The sequence below is a fragment of the Cheilinus undulatus genome, linkage group 16 (genome assembly GCF_018320785.1).
Source record: "Cheilinus undulatus linkage group 16, ASM1832078v1, whole genome shotgun sequence".
NCBI classification, from domain to species: domain Eukaryota; kingdom Metazoa; phylum Chordata; class Actinopteri; order Labriformes; family Labridae; genus Cheilinus; species Cheilinus undulatus.
Genome location: NC_054880.1, coordinates 35083070 through 35105068, shown reverse-complemented (window position 1 = coordinate 35105068; position 21999 = coordinate 35083070). Strand labels below are relative to the sequence as shown.

Genomic DNA, 21999 nt, shown 5'->3' with positions numbered 1-21999 from the left:
CACTTTGAAGTGCCATTTGTTTTTAATCTTTGGTTTGGATTAGTTGAAGTAGTTTTATCAGGCCAAAATTAACACAAATATGTTCTGTAGTCTTCCAAACACTATGATGAACAACTGAAATGAATTTCATTTCCTATATATTGATTATTTCTCTGTCAATAAATGTATGTGTTTAAGAGAAATAGGTCAATGATTTACAAAAAAAAAGCATAAAAACATCTGACAGATCAAAAAAACGTGACCAGACGCTGCAGATTCTCACTTGCACACATGATCATGTGAAGTATTTATACTCCAGGGTGTAAATCCCTTGTCATTTCTCTCCCTTTAGGATGAATGTTTACGCTTCTCTCTTTTGTCAGCTCTGTGTCTTGGATGTATTATGAATCAGGTATGTTTATGCAGACTGTGAAGGTTATCCAGCTATGGATATGGAAATAAGTTGTTGGATTGTCGCTCTGTAAGACAGACCCTAAATGGAGCCAAGGATAGTTCGAGCTCCTACGTCTTCTTTGTTTTGCTCTCCCACCGTGAGCCTACATTTACATCTCCCAGCAGGGTAGTATGCTACAAGAAGAAAAGGATTTAGTTCAGGCTGTCCTGGTTGTGTACATTCATGTTCTGGCAGTTGAAATGATTCTACCTGATACAGTGTTTTACAAAGCCCTGACCTGAATCCATTCGAGAGGCTGGGAACTGAAAAAACACATCAGAGTAAGAAGGCCCAAATCTCCTTTTAGACATTCTAAAAAAAGTATATAGTGTCTTTTTAGGGTTAGTCTTCTGGTTTCAGTTTGTTGTATTTTTAAACTTTTACCACACATCAGTTAACTTATAGTAAACAGGGTAAAAGGTCTATTTGGACTGCAAAAACAGGTGAAACCAAGCTATCATGACATTCTAGCTCATATCAGCATAAATCTGACATTGATGTGTTTTCTCTTTAAACAAATTATAAGTACACAAGTACATCTAAGAATAAGTTATCGATCAAACATTTCAACTTGAGTGAAAAATGAACCCAACACTGAGTTGCAAAAGCCAAAATATAGATTTACAAACTACACAGAGTGCATCAGAAATGATTGATCATAAGCATGTTATTTTGGCAAATTGAACACGTGTTAATTGTGAATATTTCACAAGACAAAATGGTTTCTTTCTTTGAAGCTTCAGTGTGACTTACTTTTTACTGTTAAAGGTCACAAGAACCACATGAACAGGCTTTTCACTTGGAAACGTAATTGACAAGGAACTGACAGCCATTATCAGGGTATCCGCGGGGTCTTGAAAAGTATTAAAAGGTGATAAATCAATTTTGGGAAAATTAAGACCCTTAAAAAGTATTGAAAAGTCTTATCACGACTTTATGAAGTCTTAAATTTTGAAAGTATTTTTTCTGAATTAGCTGTCCAAGAGTTTGAGTCCCAAAAACATAGTAAAGTGTGTGATTTTATTCATTTTTATTAAAAAACGAAGATGAACAGGTACATAAAAAACTAGGCTATTGTGGGTGCGCTCGTTAATTGTCTCTGAGAGCGCCAGAGCGGGCAGGCTGGTGGAAATTCAGAAGCACAAAGAGTAACTATCCCAGCCTATTTGAATTTTGTTGTATCATAGTGGTCTATAGTCTTTATCACAAACTGAAACTGTTAAGTTAAAAATATCACTGATGTAAATGGTTACAGCTTGAAGTGGCGGTGAGGTATTAAAAAATATTGAGAAGGTCTTGAAAAAGTCTTAAAAAGGTATTAAAATTAACTTCAAGATTCCTGCATATACCCTGACTATGTAGCAGACATAAATGACCTACAAAAAAGGAAGTCTTGGTTGGATGGTATTGCTGGCTACCTGCTGAATGCACTAGAAATACAGAGAAAATTGCATCTATTCTAACCCTCGAACTGCACATACTCTTGTCTCTGGCTCCTTTTCTGGTCAGACTTTGCAATTCCACAGCCCATGCTTTGGCCCACCTCCATCACATACCAGAAGTGACATTCTGAGATACATGCCAAGTAGGGCTGGGCAGTTAATCACAGCTGAGATGAAATTGCAATATGGCCTGCTGCAATTTTCAAATCGCAAAAGGTGCAGTATTCCTTTAACCTAAAATTTGTGAAAAAGTACCAGTTTAAAAATGTTTTTTGCAGCAGAGACATTATGCATTACATATCATGCAACAATTTTAGTGGCATATTTTTAGAATAGTGTACAAAAAAAAATCCTATTTTCCTATCTGTATGTTTTCTTGTTAAATATGAGTTATATTAAAATTATCACAAACTTTAATACAACAGTTCATATCCAATTTGCAAAATGAGTCGAAGTCATCATAATTAGATATTTTTTCAAAATTGTCCAGCCCTGGTTTAATCTAATATTGTGTTGGTTATAGTATAGAATGAATTATTGCTTGTTTTTGTTGAAAAATACATGAGATGAGGAACTTAAGAAATAGTTGCATATTTAATCGTAATTGCAATATTGGGTAAAAAAATCACAATTAGATTATTTTCCCAAATCGTTCAGCCCTAATGCCAAGTCTAACTATAGTGGAGGCCTCTGCCAGCACATGCTAGTTAATATAAAGCAGATTGACCTGTGCACAAATCATCCAGTCAGTTTCAACACACAACACAATGCACACAGTCCAGATCATAGATCTCATATCAACATCCCCTCCCCTGCTGTAGCACTCACTACAGGTCAGCCAGTTGGTTAGTTAATCATGGAGTAAACACGACGCCGTGGACAAAGAAAGCTTATCTTTGGAGCGGAAAACCACAGGATTTTATTTGACATCGCGCATCTTTCTTAGAAAACATAAACTTCTCAACTTCCTAAAGTTCTCACTCATGGTAGAAGCAAGAAATAAAATAATATCAAAGAGAACAGAAAATCAGCTTTAGGAAGGCGATGTTACCTTTTGTTTAAATGCGACTATCATACTGGACTTGTTGGCGCGTCATTTTGTAATTCTCACCTAAACTTGTTCTCTTTTGATCTCAGGTCCCCAGTTGATCAGGGCTGCGTTGCAGAAATGCACCCAGTCAACAAGGAAAACTGTGGAATACACAAAACACTGCAGACACAGATTGTGTGGAATTTTAGGGCATCTATCATCAAATATTTAAGACTATTATTTTTAGAGACTGGAAGGCACCAGTAGTCCAGTGGTTATGTCACTGTGCCCATATGCAGGGACTGTTGAGGTGGAAATGGTCAACCTGGTTCCATTCCCACCTGTGGTTCCTTTCCTACATGTCATTTGCAAATCTCCGTCTCTTTTACTATCTCAGTTACCTTGTTTTGGTCTGTAAATACACTATATGGACAAAACTATTTGGTCACACCTGTTAATTAGTGGATTCAGGTGTTTCAATCAGACCTGTTGCCACACATACAAAAGATACAAAATTGGTCATTCTGAAGAGCTCAGTAACTTCAAGAGTGTTACTGTGATGGATGCCACCTTTGCAATAGGGGGGTAAGGGAAGTGTCATCTCTGCTGGATATTCCACAGTCAGCTGTAAGTGATATCATTAGGAAGTGGAAGCATTTAGGAACAACAGCATCTCAGCCACAATGCAGAAGACCTCTTAAAATCACAGAACAGTGTCAGTGATTGGTAAGGTGCATGGAACATGAAGGTCGCCAACGCTCTGCTGATTCCGTAGCAGATTGGTGGGAGCTTCATGAATGGGTTTCTATGGCCGAGTTTCTATGGGGGGGGGCTCCATATGAAAGTACATGTATTTGAATACAGGGTCATCAGGGACTGTGATGACCCTGTCAGGTGGCTGGATACTTTTGTCCATATAGAGTATCTTCTCTATTAAAAAAAAAAATCCTCTCAGTAAAATAAATTCTGTGTTTCCCTAACATAATAACTGTATGGCAGCAGGAAATAAAGCTGTTTAAAAAATGTTTTATTTAAATGTATGTCCTCTCTTCTTCAGAGATGGTAGAATAAACATGGTGGTGTAATTTGTAGTCACAAAGCCATTGTCTGAAAACAACTCTTTTTTTCAACACTAAAGGATGATTCAGGCATGAAAAACAAAGTGACAGAACACAAGTACTTGACAAATCTTTCTCTTTTCCCAGCAGAGCCATTTCTCCCTGACATGCATCCACCCTCTAGTTGTGATTTATGTCACCAGTTTTCTTACCCTCCTTACTACCTCTCATCTCTTCATCATCTCATTCCTTACTCTTCTGTTTTTTTTTTTTTGCTCTCTCTAATCCCTCTCTTATTTGTTTCTCTATCAGCTCATCTGCCTGACAGCGTCCTGCGCCCCTGCATTATCCCCCTCTCTTCTTGGGCTTCTCTCACCTCAAAATCCCTCTGTCATATTTATCTTTCCTGGACTAATGTCCCTGGCTACTTGAGGAACCGGCAGGAAACAGGACACAGACATGTCTTGATTTGCAGTTCCTGTTTTCTCTCGGGGGGGGAAAGCTCCAGAGAGGGTTGTGACACCTCATGGGTGAGCAGTGAGTGACAGAATGAGAAGAGGGGATTGGATTTGGGAAGGGATCTGTAACAGCAACAGTAGCAGTGGCTTTGAGCGCTATAGATATAAACACAGGGGACCTTCTGGGAAGTGGAAACACTCACTCACGTCTCACGTGTGTGTGGATTTAACAAAGAGCGTAGAGGAGTATTTTAAGCATAGTAACATGCAGTAGCAGCAGCAGTCATGGCAGGTCAACTGACAGCCCCACTGGAAACTTGGGTTTAATTGGGTTTGAAATATCAACATAAAAACACACTTGTGGATGCACATTTGGAATCATTTTTGCTCACCAACTTCATGCAACATAAACCTCATGAAGTGAACCTGAAGCTGCATCATAACAGCGTGTCATCTCTCAATTACCCCCCAAGCCTCTCTTTATCTCCTCTCCTCACCACTATTAAAAGCCACTCTGGAACTTGGTAATCCCAACTGAGGGCCATGCTGGCACAGGTTGAATCTGCTACTGTTCTCTGTGGATCCTCTTCAGCATGTATGTGCATATATTTCTCATGTAATTGATCCTGTCAGCACGAGGTCATATAATGGAAGCAACAGCACGTCTTTTACAGCGCTCCATAAGTGAGTAGAAAGAGACTACCCATTTATTTTTCAGTCTTTATAGAGTATACCTGCTTACCCTCCTGGGATGGCAAACGCAATAAAAATGTAGTTGTTGTAAACGAGTAGGTTGTTTTGTAATGAACTACCCCCAACACTGCTGAGGAATATGGGAAAATTAATTTTAAACAAATAGCCAAGTAGTTGACTGACCCTGTAGTCATCTGGGGTCTCATTTATAAAGGTTTTGTGCGCCACTTGTGATGTGATATATAAAAAGCAGAACTGGCATTGAAATGTGCGCACCTATAAGCCAACTCTGATGCATGCGTACAAACTTGTTGGAGGCAGATTGGGGTTGAGGTGGTGAATCTAGGCCAGTTAGTATATGTATGCATCTGAGACAATTAATTTCACAAAATTTAAACTTAAATTTAATATCCACATCATCATTAGTGGACAGTTTCATTTATACACATGCCAAGTGAGCCATATTTTTCTCCATAGTATGACATCCTGTTAAAATGTATCCTTTAAAACCTGCCATACAAACAAAGTCTCACCTTCATTCCCCCTGATTGTAGGTGGACAAACTTTAATCATCAACAATTATTAATAAGCTAGAAAATACTGCAGACCATAGCAGTTAGTTATTTTGTGTTTTTTTTTTTTAATAACCATTCCTAACAATGAGTGTTGTCTAACTGTTCTTACTTCTGCAAACACCTCAGTTTCAGTGTCAGAGTTTATTTCTCTTTGACTTCCTTCCAGTTGCATTTGTGGTTCATCAGCAAAAACCTTTGATCTACCAGCTCATTCATATGCATTTTCATTCTTAAGGAGCTTTGCACTGGCTGGTTAAGGTTGAATATAAATAAGCATGTAAAGGGTGGAACAGGAGGCAGATCTATGTGACCACATTTTTAGGTGGACCAGAATTTATAAAGAGGGAATTGCGTGAAGAGGTGCATGGGCACAGTTTTATAAATCAGAATCATTTAGGGCGCATACCATTTCCGAGGATTTGCTCATGTGCACTTTTAGTCTGGATTCTATGCATTGTTTTATAAATAAGACACCGGCAAGTAGGGATGGAAAAATCTGCTTTTCCTTTTCTGTTAGTTTCATTATGATCCTGAAGCAGCAGAGGTGAACTGAAGAAGTTGCGTTGCATTTCGTTGCTCTGCATTTTGTTGCATTGTCTTTTGTTGCATAGCATTTTTTCCTTTTAAGCGTTGCACTTCGCTGCTTTGCATTTATTTGCTTTTTCTTTTCTGCTGCTTTGGGCTTTCCCTTCTTTAATTGACATTGCCCTGTGTATCGTTGCTTTGCGTTTTTAGTTAAATTGCTTTTTGTTGCTTTGCATAATGTTCTGTTATGTTACATCGTCATTTTCTTTTGATCCATTGCATTGCATTAAGTTGGGTTTAGTTTTGTAGTGTTGGTTTGTTGAGTTGTATGAAGTTACTACAACATAAGAAATCATGGTTTGGTTTGTTCTTTTTTCTTGTGTTGCATTTGGTTGCTTTTCATTTTGTTGCTCTGTGTTGCAGTGCTTTATATTGTATTGCCTTGAACTGCATTGCTTTGCATCCTGTTGGTTTGCATTCCATGGCTCCATTTTTCTTTTCTTTGTTGTTGTCCTGCGTTTTAAAGTTTTGTTGCGTCTTGTTTCCTTGTGGTTTTTGTCCAATAGTGTTTTGTTGCATTGCTTTGTGTTGTGTTGTATTGGGTTTGGTAGCACTGATGTCTGAGTAACTGGAGGGTATAAAATGTATTTCAGTCAGTTCCAAACCTTTTTCATTGATGTCTGAATTATCTTGCTTTCTTCATATTCACTTATCCTGCTGTCAACTTCTTCTTTGACCAGTCAGCTTCAGTTCTCATCACGCCTGTTAGTCACAAGCTCTATCATAAGAAATCAGTAAGTAGTGAAGATTCAGAGTGACAGAAATCTGTTTAGAGTGCCCTTTCTTTAATTGAAAGCATTAATATTTGGCACCAGCACTTCTATGACTGTGCCACACGAGTCAGGACACCTTTATGTTGTCATATCAGTATCTTGTCCCACTGCTTATTATCTGCATTGTGGTTTCCTTGACTCCTAAATTTCACTTGTGGAGAGTAGCTGCAACCTGCAGCACAGCAGGCTGCTTTAAGGGCCCAGTCAATAAGTAGAATCACCTTAACATGTAAAGGGGACCATGCACAATAAAAAACATAAATGTTTCCATTTGATGCGTTGTACCAGAGTTACCTTAAGGCTAATTTACATCTACATGTCTGTACAGACATTCATTCTGATTTATAAAGTTAAATGTGAGCCTGGATGTGTTTTTTTATAAATCCAAAGCTTTGTGCATCTGAGTGCACAAACCTCATTTTCTCAGATGCATTTGAATGAATCTAAAAACGCCCTTAAGCACTAACTTGCATATCAATGTTTTGCAGACTCCACAACTGATCTTCAAATGTGATGAAAGCCAAAGAATAAGTGCAGTTTCAACAACTGTGTCACAGTGTCAAACTTGTACAACAGTAAAAGAAAAAACTTTTATTAATCTTCACTACTAATTGACCCTGCATCACTGTGATATGCTAATCATCAGTTTAATGTTGGAGCAGCCATCAGAAGCTCAGACTGAACTAAAATGAGAGGAGTTCTCCACTAAGTGAACAGAGAGACCATTGTTAAAATAAATTAATAGATTTAAGAGTGGAAATTTAGAATAAATAAGAGGATCATGTCGTGGAATGCCAATGGAAAGATTTTATTTTTCGTATTTAAGTGTTGTAAATGCAAAATACACAAGGCCATTAAGCAGCATTTGCCTCACAGTTTATCTTTTTTAAGAACCTTGTTCAGCATTTTTACACAGTGAAAAATTGCTGATTTAATGGTTTCCACAGGTTCATTAACGTTTAAACCTCATGGAGCACTCCTAACCCCTGGAGCACTGGCAATAAGATTATTTAAAGTAATTTTGTTTACTTGATAACTCTGACTTGCTGAGGCTAAATCATCTAACCCTCTGCTTTGGTTTGTTTTGTGTCAGACCTGTTGACGTGATTCCAGATGAATCCTGACCTTTATCAGCACAAACAGAGACACGGAGAAACAAATATGACATCTCTTTTAAATGGCAGCAGCTCTACATTCAGATCGTGTTTCTATGTGTGTATTTAGCAGGCAGCTTGCCTCCAGACAGTGTGACTAAGTGGCTGCCTGCACCATCACAGCTTGCCTCGCATCGATCCCCCTGACTGCTCTTCTGCTTTGTGCTGTATTGATGTCTTCTCAAATGACTTTCACACACATTACAGGCAGATATTTGTGCCTAAAACTGCACGCACACATGGACATTTTTGGAAACTCTGTCACACTATCAACATCCCAGAAATGTTTGTCACCCTTTATTCAATTAAAAGCCTCTTATAGGCACCTAATTGTGTCAGTCATCCTGTTACACGACCCATCTCCCTCCTCCTGGGTGGTATCGTACTGCCGAGGTCAAGTTAATCAACCCGGCCTGACCTCTGGCACCACAGAGGAAGAAAGGACAGGAAGGGAGGTATTTATGGAGCATGGGCTATTAATAGAAGAAAGGGTCCATTTGCAGGATTGATTTATGTGGGTCCCTGCATGTGTTTGTGTGTCTGTGCATGTGAGCTGTTTAACTATTTTACATGCCTTTTTCAGCACCAATGCATCATATGTGAGAAACCTTAGCCGAACGCGTGGAAACTAACAAAGGATGTGTGCCTTTTAAGCCTTATCCATGAGAATAAGTGCAAAGATTGTTTTTGTTTTTTGTTTTTTGTTTTTTTTGTACCTTAAAGAAGGTATATTCGATTGCATGCTTTCTTTAATGTATGGTTTAGCTGATTGGCAGGTGCTAACAATCAGTGCAGCTGTGATGTATGTGTGCAGGATCAAGGTAAAGTGTAACTGTAGCTGTCTGTGTTTAGGTCTCATGTTAAAAACTAATACCCCCATGAACAGAGTGAGAGAGAAACCAAGGCTTAGCTTTACACACTCCTGATTTCAGTTTAATCATGTTCTTACAAGTCTCTCTCAGACCATATGGCAAAACTATCAGAAATCCTCATTTGTGCAAAAAATCAATTGTCCCTTTCCCTAATATCTCCTCCAGCTGCGTGTTAGTGTTTGTTTATCCTTCAGCGTGTCGGCCTCTCCATGTGTTTATTGGCCTCTGTGTGACCACAGCCAGGGTCAACAGCCATAGATGATGGAGGCAAATCTCTCCATGGCACAGCTTCACGTGCAGCCCTCCCCAAGTGCGTGCACTACATGTCTGAGGATTAGCACAAATTAGATAGGTACACGTGATTGGCGGGATTAAATTTCAAGTTATTGTGCTTCATACTCTGCAGCGACTGTATGGAGTCACATCAGCCTTGTTGTTTTGGAGGTGAAGGTCCTACTTTGTCAACAATAAATTGCTAAATTTTAATTTAAGTCTTCACAATTTTTAAAAATATTTTTCTCAGGCTTATTAGATACTGTGATATGTATGGCGTTGTTTGCGTTAAAAAAATAAACTTACTGGAAACTTATATACTATTTTTTTTTAAATGCAACTTTTTGCAGTGGAAACCAATTTAGTTTATAAAGGAGGACTTCTCTAGATTAACATGCTCACGGTGACTTTAAAAAAATAAATCGATGTTTTACCAATAAAGCAGTCTTGGTCAACATAATTTGGCTTTTTTGACAAAAACAGTTACAAAAATGCCTCTTTAATGTCAAAATGAAAACAGATTTCATGGCTCTGTCAGGCAGGAACAGCCCTTTCAAGTCCAGCCACATATTCTCCATTGGACTAAGTTCTGGGCTTTGTCTTGGCCACTCCAGAACATTTTCCTTGTTGTCTTTAAATTATTTCTATGTCGCTTTAGCTGTATGTTTTGGCTCAATGTCCAGCTGGAAAATAAATCTTCTTCCAAGGTGTAGTTCTCTTGCAGACTGAATAAGATTGTCCTCCAGGATTTTCCTTTATTTTGCAGCATTCATTTTACCCTGTACCTTTCTAAGCCTTTCAGGGTTAGCTGCTGAGAAAGCATCCCCACCGCATGATGCTGCCACCAGTATGCTTCACAGTGGGGGTGGTGTGTTTGTGGTGATGTGCAGTGTTTGGTGTCTTGTCTGATGTCCAAAAAGCACAGTTTTGGCCTCATCAGCCTAAAGAACTTTCTTCCACTTGACCATGGAGTTTTCTACATACCTTTTGGTGAATTGAAGCTGCTGAAGCTTGTAACTCCTTCAGAGTAGTTATAGGTGTCGTGGTGGCCTCTCTCACTAGGCACCCAGGACTGTTACTAGAACTAGAGTATATTCAAAGTTGTTCAGCAGTTTAATCCTGACATTAATATCCTTCTTTGTCAATCTCTTTCCTTCCTTCCAAGATGTAGTCTTTGGACCATAATACAACACAGCATGAGCCCTCTTCTTCTGCAGTGTCTTGTTTCATGAAAAGCACCACCTATATTTCCACCTGTTGACTCTTAATACTGAGTAGTAGATGGAATCATGTATAAGTTAGTGTTTTCTTCAGCCAAATTTCTGAAACATTGTTTTAATTTCCCAATACATTAGGATAGAAACCCCACTAGTGAAAGTGGGGCCACTAGTGGTAACCAGAGAACAAGACAGTTCACAACATGGGGTTGTTCTGTCTGTAAACATCCATCCACAGCCAGCTGTCTGCCTGTGTGTCATCTACACCATCATCGTGATATGAGTTTTAATCCTCTGCAATAATCGGTTAGTCATCTAAACTGATAGGCTGAAACTCAGGCTGTGGACTACACGTCCACTTGTCTGATCACTTACAGTATGTGTTACAGCTGTGCTATTTATAACTGAAGAACAAGAAGTCTTTGTGTGAGTATTCACAGCCAGCGTCTGTTTAGAATGGCTGGGATTATCGACTGGAGGGAAGTGCGTAAAGACAATCGGAAGCTCAAGTATGGCAGGGGATGACGTAAAAAGCTTTGACTTCATTGTTCACAATGTAAATATGATGATAAGTGGCACTAAAATATACTGAACTACTCTAATTTGAAGTTTCATTTGAAAACTATAAAGTTAAGAGGCCTATTTCTATGAACCATTTAAATGCAAATTAAAGAATTATAGTTGTAAAGTTATCATAAATCTTAAGACAAACTTACATAAAAAAGAATAAACCACTTTGGTATGCCTAAGCACAGATGATAAACAAAGCTTGATAAATAATGCTTTTGGATAACCCTTCTGTCTGGGCAATTCTTGTGAGTGCAATATTGCAGACACCTTTAAGGGATCTTTAAATTTTGCACAAATGTCCACTTTGACAAAAGGATGGGCTGAGTAGATTTTTGAGTTCAGAGGTAAAAGTAAATGGGCCATATGCTCAACCTTTCTTGTGGTATCTCCAGACATTTCTGAGGGATTTTCTTAAAACTTTAGACAGATGTTCACCCTGGCTTTATTATGAACTCATTAGATTTGGGAAGTTTTAGGTAAATAGTCATTGGGCCTCATGTTTATTTATATTTATATCTGCACAAACGTCCACTATGGTTCAAGAATGAACCAATATGGATTCTTTGCAGATAATGCCCTGCAGCAGCACAGAACATGCCTTGGGATGGGGACCAAGTAGTGATTTCTGCATAGACAAACACTACTGAAAAAGCCATATTTTGAAGTGTTTACAACTACACCAAATGTTCAAAATGTGAAAATAAAAACATTCTTGATTCTTAAGCTACTTTTGTGTCTCAAAAGTAGTCAAATATTCAAGCACTGTAAAAAAAAAAAAAAAAAACATCATGGAGAAATGGCAGCAGGCAGGAATTTAAAACGACTCCATCTAAAGCCTGTATGGTCCGTTTCCACAAAGCGTTTTGGTTTGGCTCAGTACATTTTTGTCACGGTCTTGCACATTAAACGCTGATCTTTTAGAGATACAGATCATTTGGCTCGGCTTAGTAGAGCTGGTTGTTTGGCTCTCAAATGGCTCTTCATTTGGTTCCAATTTTGCTTTTCCTTTGTGGATCAAGCAACAACGAAGGATGGAGGAAAGGAAACTGGCACTGAAATAAGAGCTAGCTACTGTGGCTGAAATTAAAGAGTCATTTTGTGGAACTGGCTCATTTGTGTATGCCACATCTTTACTCAGTCGCTCACCTCACGAGGTTTATTCAGTTGATAGCACATCACCATTTGATTAAAAGAATGTTTGTGACAAAATGAGGGTTTTTTTATATGTTAAAGAGCTAGCCTCAATACAAGACTCCTCTAGACTCTTGTATAAATTTGGATATTGGTCACCTCCACACCAGGTAAATCAGTTCAACTGTGAGAAAATTCACTTTTTTGTAAAGTGCAGGGACTGTATTCAATGTATGTAGAATTTTTCTGATGATAATTGCAGCGTAGAAGTCCATTGGTCCAGTCGTGTCATCAGCATCGCATGACTGCCAAGAATCTCTTGGATTCTGAGGTTAGTGGTCAGGGTAATCGGACTACATTGTCTCCCCTGTTTATTACAGTGATATCACAAGAAATCGTCAATGGATTTTTTCCATACTTCACACAAACGTCCACTCTGACTCATGATCTGATTAGGTTTTGAGGCCTGGTATTCATCCATTCCTTTGGAACAAAATATCTCAAGAAACCTTTGAAGGATTTTCTTCAAAATGTGCACAAATATCCACCCTGACTCAAGTATGAACTGAATTAATCTTAAAGGTCAAACTTCATGGTCTTTTGGCCTCATGATAGTTTCCTCCTCATAAGATTTCATGGAGGGGCGTAAATGGCCTGTTGGTTTTTGTCACGCCCCATGTACACAGGCAGCCTGGGTTCAGGTTGGGTCTGTGCTTCTTTCACTGTGTTGTTCCCCACTCTCTCGTCCCTGTTTCTGACTCTGTCCACTGTCCTATCTCTCTATTAGTGGCAATAAACACTTCAGATAAATCTTTAGATACATCAATCTTAGGGATTTCCATGGTTATTTATCTTTATTTTTTTTTATCACACTTGAATATTAATGGGTGCTGTAAAACATTGCTCTTTAGTGGTCCTTTTTATTTCACTATTATCACAGGGATAAAACCACATTAAATGACTTGACTCAAAATTTAATTATAGTGGATCCATAACCTCTATCCTTAAATAACCTTGATCAAAATGTAATGTGCCGTGGAAACCATCTGAAGGCATTTAAAGTGGCTGGAGATAGAGGGAAAAACACTTCAATCCATCTCTTTTTATCATTATTTTGGTCTAAGTTTTTCCAAAGTCAGGTTGATGCTGGAACACTTCTTTCGTATTACATCACAAACATTATCCCTCTTTTAAAACTGAGAACTTCTTCGTGCAGATATTTCCTCCTCTACACTTAAACACAGGTCCTTCAGAGGTGAAGCACTCAGCCCACCCTGGACCACTGCTCCATCTGTTTCTCTGGAGTACCTCTATTAAAGTACAAAGTGGTGACAGTAAAACATCCCTTTTATATTTGTGTGTTATTTATATATTTCTTTTCGCTGAAGACGCAAAGATAAGTTCTTAGACTGTGAGTTCTTTGATGATAAATTGTACCAGCTTTATAATCCCTTGCTAATTTTATCCTTTGGTGTGTTGAAACGCTTTGTTCCAGCTCTATCTGCATCATCAGCATAACTCATTATGACTTCTTTTTGTGCAGCGATTGTAATCAAAGTCAGATTTTCCTTTGCTAAGTTTAGAAAGGGGACAGTTGTTTCCAGTTTGAAAGATAATGAGCTTGATGAAAAGATGTTTACTGTTAAATACTTTTCTTTTACTGTGGAGCTTCGTTTGTGGAAATCAAGGTTTGGCCTTATAGGAGTTTTAGGGATATTGGTTTTACAGCATTTTAATGACCCCTTGAAATAATCTAGTAACTATTCTGAAAAACTAACAGTACTATGTTCATGCCTCATTCATAAAGTTAAATAATTGTGTAATATTTTATATTTTTAAGTATGTCCATTTGCTTACTGTTAAAGAGAGCATGGAATTTTATCAGCTTTTCCAAACATCCTAGTTTTATTTTGGATGCTTACATTGTTTTACATTGCACACAGAAAAAATCTATTTCACAAAAAACTAAAAACTAGCAGGGTCTAAATTATTAGCCCCCTTCAGAACTGACCTTTATGTTGAGCCATAGCACAAACCACTGTTGTTCAATGATGGTCTTTAACTTTGTAATGCTCAAAGCTTGTAAAATCAAGTTAAACTGAGGGTTGTCTTGACCCCAGAAAAAGTGCTAATACACTAGTGAAGAACTTAGCCAAGTCAAGAATTGTAGTCTCAAAAAACAATCACTAGAGCCCTGCACAGGAATGGACCAAGAAAAAGTCCACTTCTGCAGAAAAGACACCTTTAAGCCACACTGAATTCTGCTGAGGAAAACCTGGAGAAAGATTCTGGTACTGGAAGCATGAACTTTGGCCAGATGAGACCACACTAGAGCTCTTTGGCCATAGAGGCGTTGGTGATGTTTGGCGAAAGAAGAGAGAGGCGTATCACCCAAAGAACACCATCCCCACAGTGACACACAGCAGTGGCAGCATATGTATGCTGTGGGGATGCGTGAGTGCATCTGGAACTGGGGATCTCCTAAAGGTAGAAGGATGGAATCATGAAGAAAGGAGGATATGTGAAGATGTAGAAAGAAAACATCAAGCAGTCAGCAGCTAAACTAGGTCTGGGTCGACCCAAAACATCCATGGCTTTTGATGAAGAACTACCTTGAGAAGACCAAAGTAACCCCAATTGACTGGCCTGACCGAAGCCCTGACTTGAACCCCACTGAAAAATCTGTGGGGTCAACTGGAGACCAAGGTCCTTGCCAGAAGGCCATCCAGTCTGGAGGAGCTTGAGAGATTGGCCAAAGAAGAATGGGCTGGGATTCCTAAGGAGACATGTCTGAGACTTGTTGAAAACTACAACAAACCACTGCAGGCTGTTATCTAGCAGAAAGGGGAGGCAGCTGACTATTGGCATCAGAGGGGATCATCATTTAGACCCTGGAAGGTTTTGGTTTTGGTGAAATAATTTTGATTAAATAACGTTAGCATCCAAAATAAAACAAGGATGTTTGGAAAAGCTCAGTTTAAAATACCTTGCTCTGTTTAGCAACACTTGGGGAAAAAAATGAAATATTCTCATTGGGAGGCTAATAATTTTATACTCATCTGTACCTGCCAGTTTCTTACATCCTTTCAAAATTAAAGCAGGTTTTATCCAAAAAAGGAAGAGAAGTACTCATGGCTTAAGACAGTTCAAGTAACAAATATAAAGCATAAAAAAGGAACAGTTTCTTAAGAAGATGTCTTAGCTAACCTTAACTTGTTTTCTAACATAGATAAGCAAGCAAAGTGGAAATGCTGAAAAATGTAAATAATTTTGCCATAGCCAGGAATCATTTGACTTCAGTCAGTCATTTTGTACATGCACTCCTGTATATGTCTTGATGAGTACCCATCTTAAACGCTTTTTCATAGAAAAAAACTTAGAAGCTGTCTCCAGAAAAAATGGTAAATATTAATTTCTAAAAGTGAAGTTTATAAAAAAATTTTTGCATTTATGATTCCAAAAGAAACAAGGAAGAATTGTTTCAAAATGTCAATACATAGTTTGTAAAATGCAAAACATTTCAATTTTAACAATCAAAGTCATTATTATTATTTCATATTTTTGCTCATACTTGCCTCAGAACTATGTGAATGAAAATGAGCTGTTTTGCTTATTCAGGCAAATTTACATAGATGTGTGTCGCTGATAGACTGATTGATGTGCATTATCCTAAACTGAATAAATTGAATAAATATAGATTAAAAAATGAAGAACAACTTAAAAAACTCAAGTAAAACAAGAAACAAAACAGCTCAAACATGCACATGAAAATGGTGATAACAAAAATGTGAAGAGTTAGTAGCCAAAAAATTATTTCGGAGTATTGGACATGTTTACAACTTCAATCCCTCCGTCAGTAAAACCAGTGTTTTACAGCATTAGATTTCTCCTTCTGAAATGTAGAACCAATCACTCACTTCTTGGATATCTTATAAAGACAAATTAAAATTAAACCTGCACCCGTGTTTTTCATCAGTCACAATTCAGCAATAACTGAAACAACAGCACTTCATCATTCTTTCTTTGTTTCATTTAATTAGATAGAGCTCATATTTTTTAGATCTATCAGGTGTCCTAAGTAAACAGAGAAGCATCCAGATGAGCCCAGTTGGTGTTTGCAGCAGAGTACCATCTGTCCCACTGATTGCTCGACCTTTTTGACAGGGCATTGGTCAGTCCTCCTCTGAGCCACGCCCCTCTGCATAGATGGGTGTGTCAGCTGCAGGGCTTGTATAAATCTGGACATGCAGGCTGAAGAGTTGTAAACACTCCTCACATAGACAGAAAGAGGAACTTGGTACCCGTGGTGCTTCGAAACCCAACCCTCCGACCCTCACCGACAGACACCTGTCAGAATCTGAAATGGCTACATTTGTGTCGGTAAGTTTTCCATCTCATCAGCATTCAGGACTGCTCGGCTCACACTCCCTGAACTCTGCAGTGGTGGTCTGATCTGACCGGTTTGAACCTTGTGTAACTCTGAATGGCTTAATGGGATTTCAGTTACTAAAGTCTGGGAGGAATGTAGAAAAAGAATCCTTAATCGACACTAAATCACACCTTCAGTGTGTTTTCTACTGTTTGGAAAGTTTTCTTAAGGGAGAAATTTTCAAATAGCTTTGCTGTCCAGAAGTTTAAGTGTTTCCGAGTCTTTTTAGTTGTCTTAGTTTAGATAAATGCGTAATAAAAGCTGCTCCTTGTGTCTTAGAGTCAGCTCACCAGTGGGATGATGTGATTTTCTCCAGATTGTTTTCATTACTTGAGCTGATGTTGTGTTAATTTGGAATACTTGGCAGAAATTCAGAAATAGCATGCTCTTAATTTGGACTGATTTTAGTGAATACCTCAGCAGAAAGTTGGTTTTCTCATACTTTTTACAGATGAACCATGCTGTCTGTCATGACACTTGAATATGCGTCATTGAATCATTATTGATTGATTACCAGTGATTTCCTAACACCCTATTGTGCACCATTTGACACACATGTTCTGCAGTCACAGTCTAGTTAAATGCACTATACATTCTTTTTATTGGGACAGGGCAGGAGTTTTGGATGCCATGTGTTGTCTTGAATCATGCGATCCTGTGAGATGGCACTCAGGTCTCGTAACCATTGAAAGTGTGCATACTTTGCCTTATATAGGGTGTTGTGTAATCATAGCCATAAAAATGCTTGTAGTAGGCCGCTGAGTAAAGTGTGAACTCTAATAAAGTGCAGGGAAGTACTTAAATTTGGTCTGTATTATCAGTTACCCGTCAAAAAAACTCATGGAGTTAAGTACATTCAGGGAAAAATGCGGCCATTGTAGAAAGTAACAGGGTAAATTAGCCCTGAATACATAAATTGCATCGGCTAATTTCCTATTCTGCTTTATCTAATCCATTTATTTTCATATATGTCTAAACATGCAAAGTTAAAGTAACTTTAAGGTGAATATGAGGGGCTTAAACTATCTTTTCCTGGACTTTTTTGTGAACTTTTCCTCAGCTATGACGTAGCGATAGCCTTGCCTGCGTCACCCAGGGCACATGAGCATGTCTCATTACAGACCACTTGCTTCCCTCATAGTCCGGCTCTGTGTCCCTTGGGCAATTCCGTCATTGCAATCAATGTGCAAACTTAGTCAAAACAACAGCTGTGTCTCTGCTCTGTTTACCTAATAACCTGACTTAGATTTACACTTTTTAGGGAGAGAATCTGGGAAGACAGTTTCATAAAAACCTACTAAGTATTTTTGAAAGAAACCCCCATGTGGATATCTTGTGTGCTTTACCCTGAAGCCTTATTATGTATGGGAGACTTGCAGAAGCAGGCCATGCAATATTAATGAATATGTTCCTCTTGTCTCCGTGTCCCAGATGGCCACCTGCCACACTTGCCACACAACATCTAGACACAAAGGGATGAACAGGGAGTTTCTTGCCAACTTTGCCAAGACCCACAGCACACCAGGGAGCGTAGGGAAACACAAGACCCCTCAATCAGCCGGCAGAGGCAACATGAACACCCAGAAGACTCCCAGCAAAGACAAGACACCTGCTCATACACCTAGGTAAGTTATTTTAAAGTGGCTTGTATATATATCCCCTGAGATAAGATTAAAGATATAACTTTCCTTGACTAAATTTGGGAGCTGTAACAGAAGAATGATGAGGCAGCAGTGTCAGCATTTGAACGATTAAGTTTCCATTCATTCAGCATATAATAAGCTGCAGCTAGCTGGTTTTAAGCATCTTGCGAAATATCTAGGGCTGTCAAAATTTATTGAGTTAATAGAAATGAATTAAGGTACACAATTAATGCACTAATATTTTGTAATTAAGATTAATTGCATGCTTTATTGCCCCTTTCAACACACTTTGGTTAAGGCTGCATCAGCATCTCCCTGTAGGCACAGTGATGTAAAATAAGTCCATCACTACTCCTAAATGTTTCATTTCTCTTTAAAAAGTCACAGACAGCTCAGTGGACAAGTCAGAAGTCATCTTTACCTTTTTATAATTTCATGTTTAATTTTCAATCCATAGCAAGTTCCTTTTTCCGTGGTTAAGTATATGTTTGAATCTTCGATCTACTTATAAAAGCACCCAAACAGGAAATCAATTACCCTTAGTTTAGGACAGTAGAAAAGTCCAAAATGGCACAAAATAGATGAATTTTAACATGCAAGACAAAAGGTGTGATTAATTGCAACCAACCACAGGAATTTTGGGATTAATTGGGATTCAAAGTTTTAATCTTTTCACAGCTCTTGAAATATTATGTTTGAATTCCTGGAAGTTTTTCTTTCTATTTCCTCAATATCAACCCTTTGTCTCCCTTCAGGTCTTCCATCTCCTCCAGTACTTCAGGCTCAGGCTCGTCCTCCTCTAAATCTGCATCTAAACCAAAGAACTGGGTCGTCCAGCGCCTCAGCAAGATACTCATGCGGGAGGACAATCAAGGAGGCAAGAAGGGGGGCTTGAAGGATTTTCTGTCTTCCCTTTGAAAGGCCCTGAAATGCATCTTGTCTTTACTCCCACCCTTAAGAAAATAAGGGCTTTGACCGATGTTTTAACCTGTTTACACAGGAGGCTAAAAGGGGAACTTAAGAAAGTAACTTTGGTTTCCTAGCCGGTGTGGGAAGGGTTACAGTTTGCCCACCAACACGACTATTGCCGGGCTGTTAGGAATGGCACTCCTGGTATCCTGAATGCAACATATGAGAGCGCAGGGCTGGTTCTTTCAACTATTAATCAGGGTTACTGCCTCATTTATTGAGCCAATCACAGGAGAGTGCTTCTTTCTCTACTCTAGCACATTCCTCTTGTATTTCCTAAACAAGGGGTGCTATTTAAAGTTTATTATTTCATAGCAGGATAGTTCAATTTTCAGTGAAAGGCTGAGATTCTGCAGAAAACCAAACTTTGTTCTGTGGAACAAAAAGCTGGTTTACATGTCAATTTCTTTTCTAAAGTTAAAGCTAAGCATTTTTACAGCAAGTACATACTGTGCAATTATTCATTTAACTTTTTTGTATTTGATTTTTATTCATTTCTTTATTGTGAGCCCTTATTGGTGTGTTTGATTTTACTTTGCACAATATTGGCAGATGTAAAAGTATTGTTAGCACTGATGTATTTCTTATATACATAGTTGAGATAAGGAGATATTTCTAGAATGGGACTCATTGTGTTTACATTGATCAGGCACATTCTGCCTAGACCTCACTGACAGTCTCTGTTGTCAAACTTTGTGTTATTTTCATATTTTCTTCAGCTAAATGTTTTGTAAGGTAACTCTTTTGTTAAGAGCAGGAATTCTTACATATCTACTCTCTTTTGTACTGCTGGGAAACCTTCCCTTTTTCCCTTAGCTGTTCAGAGTACACTATGTGATATTAAATCTGAAATACCTCACATTTGTATTCCACCTACACCTTGGATCTGAAATAAAATTTTTAAACTTTGCTGTCTGTAAAAATGTGCTTTTTTTCCAACCTTGAGAACATCTGAAATGACTTCATAAAAATGAAGAACTCCATGTCACAGCAGACAATGATATTAAAATAGGTCTTTATTTTATTTCGTTTAACATTTATTCGACTTGGACATACAGTAACATTCATTGATGCTGTGACATTTAATCATGCACTGCTCTAAGTGTTTATAACAAAGTGCTAATTCTCAACATCTTTCCATGTGAGGCTTTTATAGGTAAAAGATAAAAATAATGGAAAATGAGGAAAGAGCACCTAAATACCTAAAGAACATTTGCAATACAATGAAGTTAGAATATTCAAGACTGATAAGATGCAAACACAATAAAATAAAAGGCTGTAGTTCCTTTAGATAAACAGATATGCTAGCACATGTTTTATGAGTGGGAGCGGTATTGTTGATTTTAATATTTTTGTTAAAGTCTTCCAAATTTATAGCTCAGTGGGTAGTTCCAGAGTAGAGAAGCCTTTTTCAGGTCATTCCAGGCATCAGGAGCAACAAACTTAAATGCTTTTAGGGTGCAGATGACCTAGCAGTTAGATTGCACCCCATGTATGAAAAAATTCAATGATTTTTTTCCCAAGGTTTGTTCTGGCCTTTTGGAACAGGCCACAAGAAAAGATCCTGGGACCAAAGATTGTAAGTTCCTGTGCTCTTCTGACTGATGAAGATCAGGAGATATGAGGGGAGAAGACCAAGAATAGAATATTAGATAATTGTAGATAGTCCAGCTTCTTTTTAGATTCAAAATAATTTAATCCTGAAATAGAAACCCAATTCTATCTTTAACCTTTAAATGGGCTGCTGAATGTGAGGAGTAAAAGAGAGCTTCATCAAAGATATCTGTAGCTCATATCAATCTGTGAGCCCTGAGAAGAAGAGATTGGAGGTAGGTTTAGGGGCTTGGATTTAGCATTAAAAAAAAAACATGACCTTAGATTTGTCAGTGTTCAAAACTAGTTTCATCTTATAAAACTTTTTCTGTGCAGTGTTAAAACCAAGTCGTAGCTGGGTAAGAGCTTGGTCTGGGGTAGATCCTGCAGTAAAGTTCAGTTCTGCAGAATACATCCAGGGGTGGAAAGTAACTAATTACATTTACTCAGATTACTCTAACTGAATTGTTTTTTTTGGGGGGGGGTGCTTCTACTTTTTTGAGTACATTTTCAGTACGTTTACTTCTACTAATGCAAGTTTTACCCAGAGTAGTTTTAATTTTACTTGAGTACAATACTCTAGTACTTCTCCCCCTCTGTTGATCACACAGTAGCACATAGAATATGATTCCACATCACATCCCGAAATATCTCTGGGTTGAACAATTTGGAGCTGATTTTAACTCCTAGAGTGTCATCTCAACACCGTTCTGAGTGAAAATAACTCCATCATTGAATGTTGGAGTTATTTGACAGGGTTGGTCTGCCAGTGTAAGTTCAACTCTGCAAAGAGTCAGATGATGCTCTGCCAACCATGATTTCAAATCTGGGGGTAATAAGTGGACAGGGTTTCCCATCATGCCCTTAGGCAGAGTGTTTAAATGTGTTTTACATGTGCATGTTGTGTTTGGATGTTGCTGGTTGTGCAGTGATCCCTGCTGAGGTCACCTTTCTGATGGATTGTTTTTTTTTTTTTTTTTTTTTTTTTTTTGATGTAGACCACATTTGCATCATGAATGAAGTTATCCAATGGGTCAGAGTTCCTGCCTGTGACTTTAGGTGCTCCTAAAGGAGGCATAGTGCATATTCTTATGCATATAT

General features: G+C 38.2%; 1 protein-coding gene across 1 annotated transcript in view; it reads left to right on the top strand.

The window, feature by feature from the left end:
- Positions 1-20214, top strand: part of c16h18orf21 (chromosome 16 C18orf21 homolog) — a 39706-nt gene extending 19492 nt beyond the window's left edge. The window contains exons 4-5 of the mRNA XM_041810010.1: positions 18125-18318; positions 19092-20214. Of these exons, the coding sequence (XP_041665944.1) occupies positions 18125-18318; positions 19092-19254 (357 nt within the window). The 3' untranslated portion in view covers positions 19255-20214. The remainder of the gene's footprint in view (positions 1-18124; positions 18319-19091) is intronic.
- Positions 20215-21999: the final 1785 nt, after the last annotated feature.